The sequence below is a fragment of the Clarias gariepinus genome, chromosome 2 (assembly GCF_024256425.1).
Source record: "Clarias gariepinus isolate MV-2021 ecotype Netherlands chromosome 2, CGAR_prim_01v2, whole genome shotgun sequence".
NCBI lineage: Eukaryota > Metazoa > Chordata > Actinopteri > Siluriformes > Clariidae > Clarias > Clarias gariepinus.
Genome location: NC_071101.1, coordinates 11,936,379 through 11,944,069, shown reverse-complemented (window position 1 = coordinate 11,944,069; position 7,691 = coordinate 11,936,379). Strand labels below are relative to the sequence as shown.

Sequence of the window (7,691 nt, the reverse complement as noted above, 5' to 3'; positions counted from 1 at the left end):
ACAGGACAAATTCTTGCCTCATTCCAGGACATAGTAAAACATGTAGACCCAGTCCACTGCCGAACTGTTTCAGTGCTGGAGTTTCTGCAAGAAAATTGACCTCGGGCTTATGCTCTTGTACACTCAGAACGTACGTAGCCGCTTTTTCGTGGGCCTTATCAGCCTTTTTAGCGTGCTTAGGCTTTGCCAATTGGCTAGCTAAAGCTATTCTGCATCCTCACCCAACTATCTTCTGCAGTTGTTCTTGAAGCCACTGTCCTCCGCTGTTACAGCTCAGGAGCAGTAAGACTTCATTCAAAATTCAAATTCAAATTTTATTTGTCACATACACAGTCATACACAGTACGATATGCAGTAAAATGCTTGTACGATCGCCGGTGACCTTTAAAATAAAATAAAAACTATATATAAGAAATAAATATTAATAAAAAGAAATGAAATACAAAAGAAAATAAATGTAACTAGTGAAATAAACAAACTCTACAAATAAGGGCATAATAAAAATATTACAAAATATAAAAATATAAAAATATGGGAGGGGGGGATATATAATTTTTTTAATGTTTTAATGGCTGTGCAAATATGCATGAAAAGTGACTTATAAAAATGACTTATAAAAGTGTCATGTGCAATGGCAGATATATAAACATGTATTGTATAAAGTGACTTATGAAAGTGACATGTGCAATGGTTTCAAATATGTAAATATGTATTGCATGAATGTGTCCATGATTGTCCAGTCAATGTCAATGTTTAAAAGATATTACTCCTGTGTGGTGGTGTGATTGAGAGACCTTATCGCCTGCGGGAAGAAGCTCCTCCTCAGTCTCTCTGTGTTGGCCTTCAGGTAGCGGGATCGCTTCCCAGACAGAGAGAACAGTCCATTGTTTGGATGGCTGAGGTCCTTCACGATCTTCCTGGCCTTGGTCCAGCACCGCTTGCTGTAGATCAAGTGCAGGTCAGGGAGCTCGGTGCGGATGATGCACTCAGCTGATCACACCACCCTCTGTAGAGCTCGTCTGTCCTGCATGGTGCTGTGTCCAAACCAGGTCGTGATGTTTCCCAGCTAGCACCTGTGTTGTGTTCTGAGCCCCCTGCTGTACTCTCTGTACACCTCTGACTGCGTGGCCACTACCAACTCCACCACCGTCATCAAGTTTGCTGACGACACTGTCGTGGTGGGCCTGATCACCAACAACGATGAGACGGCCTACCTGGAGGAGGTTGGAAATCTGGAGAACTGGTGCCAGAGAAACAATCTCCTCCTGAACGTCAGCAAGACAAAGGAGCTGATAGTGGACTTCAGTACAAAGCAGGTGAGGAACTACCAGACCCCCATCATCAACAGGAGCCCGGTGGAGAGAGTGGACAGCTTCAGATACCTCGGTGTTCACATCACGCAGGACCTGACATGGTCCTTTCACATCAACACCGTGGTAAAAAAGGCCCGGCAGCGTCTGTACCATTTCAGACGCTTGAGAGACTTTAGACTGCCCTCCAAGGTGCTCAGGAATTTCTACTCCTGCACCATAGAGAGCATCCTGACGGGAAACATCACGACCTGGTTCGGGAACAGCACCATGCAGGACAGACGAGCTCTACAGAGGGTGGTGCGATCAGCTGAGCGCATCATCCGCACCGAGCTCCCTGACCTGCACTCAATCTACACCAAGCGGTGCTGGACCAAGGCCAGGAAGGTCGTGAAGGACCTCAGCCACCCCAACAATGGACTGTTCACTCTGTCTGGGAAGCGATCCCGCTACCTGAAGGCCAACACAGAGAGACTGAGGAGGAGCTTCTTCCCGCAGGCGATAAGGTCTCTCAACCACACCACTATGCAAAACTAACACAATATTTTCACAATTCTCACAATCAATTAATCAATCTTTATACATCCATGGACACTATGGACAACTCCACGCACATCACATCTACACTACATGTTTACGTTTACATTCTGGACCATTGCACAAAGACACTTTAATAACCATTGCACAAAGTCACTTTTTCTATGCATATTTGCACACCATTATAGTTCTATGTGTACAGTATATTTCTATTTTCAGGTTCTATTTTTTCTAGTTAAATTTTATTTTATTTTTTTTTTTATTTAAATTTTCTATCATATTTCTTCTCTTGATATTTATTACTTATTATAAGTTTTAATTCTCTTTTTAAGGTCACTGGCGGTCATGTAAGCATTTCACTACATTTAGTACTGTGTATGACTGTGTATGTAACAAATCAAATTTGAATTTGATTTGAATTTGACACACTCGACCCACTACAGTTTGCATACCGCCCAAACCGTTGACCACTGATGATGCCATCTCTCACCTCCTCCACACATCACTCACTCACCTGGACACTAGGAAAGGGAATGATGTGAAAATGCTCTTCATCGACTACAGCTCTGCATTTAATACCATAATTCCCTCCACACTCACCACCAAGCTGGAGCACCTGGGACTCAGCTCATCTATGTGCCAGTGGATCTCCAACTTCCTAACTGGCAGACCACAGGTAGTAAGGATAGGTGGTCATGTCTCAGCCTCCCTCACTCTCAGCACTGGAGCACCCCAGGGCTGTGTTCTGAGCCCCCTGCTGTACTCTTTGTACACATTTGCCTGCGTGGCCACTACCAACTCCACCGCCATCATCAAGTTTGCTGACGACACTGTTGTGGTGGGCCTGATCACCAACAACTATGAGTCGGCCTACCTAGAGGAGATTGGAAATCTGGAGAAATGGTGCCAGAGGAACAATCTCCTCCTGAACGTCAGCAAGACAAAGTAGCTGATAGTGGACTTTAGTACAAAGCAGGAGAGGAACTACCAGACCCCAGTCATCAACAGCAGCCCAGTGGAGAGAGTGGACAGCTTTCAATACCTCGGTGTTCACATCACGCAGGACCTGTCTTGGTCCTGTCACATCAACACCGTGGTGAAAAAGGCCCGGCAGCGTCTCTACCACCTCAGACGCTTGAGAGACTTTAGACTGCCCTCCGCTGGGTTCAGCCATGTCTCAGTAAAGCAGAGGAGATTGCAGTCCCGAATGTCTCTCTGGAACTTTATCCTTGCCCTAAGGTCATTGAGCTTTGGCGAGCAGGATCTCACTCGGCCAGCTCGGATCCGGAGTTAAAAACATCGAATTGTGAGTACATTGTACACCAATAGAAACAAGAGTGTCTCTATCATACCTAATGTACTCCATGGTGGTAATTTTGCTGATTTTTAACACTGAAAACTAATTTAAAAAACAAAAACAAAGAAAAGGTGGTCGGAGCAGTCGTGATGGCAGCCGTCTTGGATCCACTGTGCACCATCTTGGATTCACTGTGTCCAGTTCATGCTTTTAAAATTTACAGCACACCACCGCACTATCCAGGGGCGTAAATTAGAGCAGGTTTTCATATGTCATGGGGCCGCGGCCAAAGGGCAGCCACCACTAGTCGTGTCGAGTCGGGTGAGAGATGCTAGTGCCCTAGTCTATGAGGCGCGTGGCACACTTTGCCTCTAGTGATTAGGGCCCATTTGACCAGGAATTTTGCCTTATCAATTGCTCTGGCAAGAGGTGTTCCCAAGTGTGTCATGCGGCAGGTTGCCTTTTCCGCAAAATATTTGTCAGATTTCATAGTTGGATGCCAGGCTTGGTGATCCTCTAGTCAGCATCCCAGAATTATGTCTGGAGTCCCTGGGGGTCCAGACACTTGCGGAGTTGGTATTCTCGTTCCCATAGCGTTTTCACGCAGCATCGAGTGTAGCTTTTGACAGGGAACATCTCGGATTACTTTGCTGTTCCTGTTCCCTAAAAAAAGTGGAAACAAGATGCTGCGCTCCAATGCCGCACTGCATGCGTGACTGAACGTCCCTTCAGACAAAATTGACCTGAGGATGTTTCCGGTTCATGCCTATTTAGAACCCCCAGTTGCACCTATTTAAATGACGTCACCTGACCGAGGTTATATATGGCAAAAAAATTTGGTGTGTTTGGCACACATGCTTCAACAACCGGTCACGCGAGGACCGTTCCCATAGCGTTTTTACGCAGCATCTCGTTTCCGCTTTTTCAGGGAACAGGGTTACAGCAAAGAAGCCTTAGACGTTTCTAGTGCAGTAATTCTGTTTCATGATTAATTATTATTAATTTTTACAGAATGCAGAGGCCAAGCCACAGTAACTCTTGAAATGTGAATGAATGAAAGTGAAAAATAAATAACAAAAAAAATGACCAGTAAAAGAAAAGCAGAGAACATTGAACATAGTTGTATAATTAGTTTAATTGAAATTTATAATAATTTTTATTCACTTTGAAATGAATTTTTTTTTATCTTTTTTTGGCATAAATATCATTCCATACCAAAGAAAATAATAATAATAATAATAAGAATAAATATTTATTTTTTTTTTATTCATCACATCAAGTGTATTTTTTAATGGAAACAGTTTCTATATCTAGTGCAACTTTTTTTGTGATTTGTATATGATGTGCGTAATCAATAATATCAAGCAAAACTCTTGATTCAAAAGCTTTTATTAATAATCGAAAGCAGAACATTCCATTGAAAAACACTTAACACATAGTTTGGTATTAATGACCAGATGTAACACTTAGTGAAGCAGTGGAAGGTGAGCTGTGTAAAATGTGTGTGAGCTCCCAGCTCTGAGCACTGCTCTATGTTCACTGTGCTCACCACAGTAGGTTGGTTCTCCTTGAAGGCCTCACAGGTCACCAGCTTGTTCCTGCACTGGTCCGGGTGGAGGCTCAGCGTGCTGCTCCAGCTGTAGAGGCCGTCTGTGTGCAGAACATCAGCACTGTGACTCTCCCCCGAGGTCCAGCTGTTCCCATTAACCTTCCAGGTCAGCCTCCAGTGCGAGGAAAAGCACTTGTTGGCCTCACACACGAGTGTGACCTTCTCCTGCTGCAGCTCCACACTGGAGGGGGGGGGCAGCACCGTCACACTGGGCCGGGTGAGACCTACCCACACACACACACACACACACATGCTCACACGGAGACAAGGCATTAATGGACAGCTGTCAGTCACTCTGGTTATGTTACAGCTCACTATGTGTTTCACTTCCCTTTATATCCTACAGAGCAGAACTGAGTTCAGTGAAGCATTACAAACAGTTCATATTCAGGTTAAATCATTTATCTTAAGAGTTAAAATGATTTATATTAGTGTAATTACTGGACATTAAAATTGACTGAATTAAACATTCACTAATCAGAAACATCCACAACATTCCGTCTATAACAAGTGTTCTTACTGTGATCTATGGAAGTTCAATTTTAGTATGATAATAGTTAATCTTAATAATATAATTAAGTAGGATTTAATACAGTATGAAGCATGTTCATCATTTTCATAAAATTGATTTAGGCTTCCACATTTAACTGTTTTTAGAATCAGAGTATCAGGGATGTCAAATATAGTAATGAATGTCACATTAGTATTTACTAGGGCTGCAACAACTAATCGATAAAATCGATAATTATCGATAATGAAATTCGTTGTCAACGAATGCTGTTATCGATTAGTTGGGCTGCTCACGTCACTGAGGAGAGCGACCACAAGATGCACAAATACACACAGATACACCGCCGCTCGCGCAATGGAGGTTACAGGAGCCTCTGCAGGATAAAGCGCGCGCCCCGAGTCCTCCAAGGTTTGATAGCAGTTCACATTAAACGCCTCTAAGAAGACGGTAACCTGCACGCTATGCAAGACCGAGCTTTCATGGCATGTCATGCACGAACACTTAAAAAGTTGCGGATGGCGAAACGTCAGCAGGGTCGGTAAAAACTCTATCTCTTCATCGTGTAAAAGTTGTATAGTTTAAGTGCTTTTTTAAAAACTGTTTGCTAACTTCGGGACAGTCGCGCTAGATCTGTTCACGTGCTACTCGCATCACATTGCGCAATCACCTCATGAGCAATAGTAATTAGTTAAATGGCGCTATTTTAGATTAGCTTAATTTACACGGTGCGAATAACAGTAGAATATTACATTTAATGCTTGTTGTGGTTTTCAGCGAACGCAAATAACAGTATATTTGTGACTATTAGCTTTTTGCATTTCTACAGTTTTTTTTTTATAGTCCACTACAAAGTTAACTTGTAATTTACTGTGGTTTTACTTATGCATACATCATTTTATTATACAAAATTACATCATTAGCTGTTTATATCTTATCAACTGAATATATCAGTGTATTTTTTTAACTATATATATATATATATATATATATATATATATACTGTGTGTGTGTGTGTGTATATATATATATATATATATATATATATATATATAAACTGTATATATTATATACTACATTTCATTTAAAATGTCAAAATTAAAGATTATTAAACTCTATATGTGGCTTTTGCATTTTTAAAAGTTTATTTTTATACATAAATAATACCCTGATTTATGTTTTTTTTTTTAAATAGTTATAAGCAAAATATCAAATTTAAGAAGCGGTTAGGTTTTATCCAATTAATCGATTAATCGAAAACATAATCGCCCAACTAATCGATTATCAAAATAATCGTTAGTTGCAGCCCTAGTATTTACAATATATGATACCTGTTTCGTGTATTATATTTATAAATAAATAAAATACTAGCATTATAACCATATATTGTAGGGAGCAAGTGAATAGATTTAAGAATGGGCATAATATGATCATATTTACGCCCTGTCATCAGGATCCTTGCAGCACTGTTCTGAATATACTGCAGCTTTGGAAGGGTTCTTCCAGTAGTCGAATGAGAAGTGCATTGCAGAAGTCCAGCCTGGAGGAAACAAACGCATGGACTAACTTTTCTGCATTAGCAAAAGTAAGTGCTGGACGCAGTTTTGCAAAATTTCTGAGGTGGAAATATTTCTGAGGTTTTACACATATGTTTGACATGAGCCTCATACATCAAATGAGCGTCCATTTTAACCCCAAGGATTATAACAGATGTTGACAATGGGATATCCTACCAGAAAAGGTAATACTGGTGATGTTAGATGTCCTAACCTGGTGTGGGTGCCTACTAAAATAGCTTTGGTCTTAGAGCTGTTTAGCTGCAGGAAATTTTGCTTCATCCATAACTTTATCTCCTTCAAACAGCTGGCCAAAGTGGATGATGGCAGAGTAGACGAGGAGGTTGAATTTATTCTGAGGTAGAGCTGAGTATCATCAGCATAGCAATGAAATAAAATACCATGCTGGCTGATGATACAGCCCAGGGGAAGCATATACAATATAAACAAAATAGGACCGAGCACAGAGCCCTGAGGAACACCACAGGTGACATTGTGTGTAGCGGATTTAGCCTCTCCCAGGGCAACATGCTCCGTTCTTTCAGTAAGATAGGATGAGAACCAGTTGTAAACAGAGTCAGAGAGTCCAACAGTGTGACGTAATCTGTGAAGAAGAATGTTGTGATCAAGTCCAAGAGGATAAGAAGCGATGGAAAACCAGCATCAGCCGATATCAGCAGGTCATTCGTGACTCAGAGCTGTTTCCACACTGTGGCGGGTGGAAACCAGACTGCAATTACTTTTTCCAGCACTTTTGAAAGGAACCGGAGGTTAGAAATGAGCCTGTAGTTTGCATGTACTTCTGGATCTAAGGTGGATTTTTTTTAGAAATGGTGTGATGATAGCAGATTTCAACGTAGCGGGAACATATCCA

At 41.5% G+C, this 7,691-nt stretch overlaps 1 gene segment (V, D, J or C); it reads right to left on the bottom strand.

Moving 5' to 3' along the window:
* Positions 1 to 4,522: 4,522 nt before the first annotated feature.
* On the bottom strand, positions 4,523 to 5,138 carry LOC128539884 (Ig kappa-b4 chain C region-like). The segment is given in 2 exon segments: positions 4,523 to 4,977; positions 5,132 to 5,138. Coding segments are annotated over 2 exon segments (462 nt in total).
* Positions 5,139 to 7,691: the final 2,553 nt, after the last annotated feature.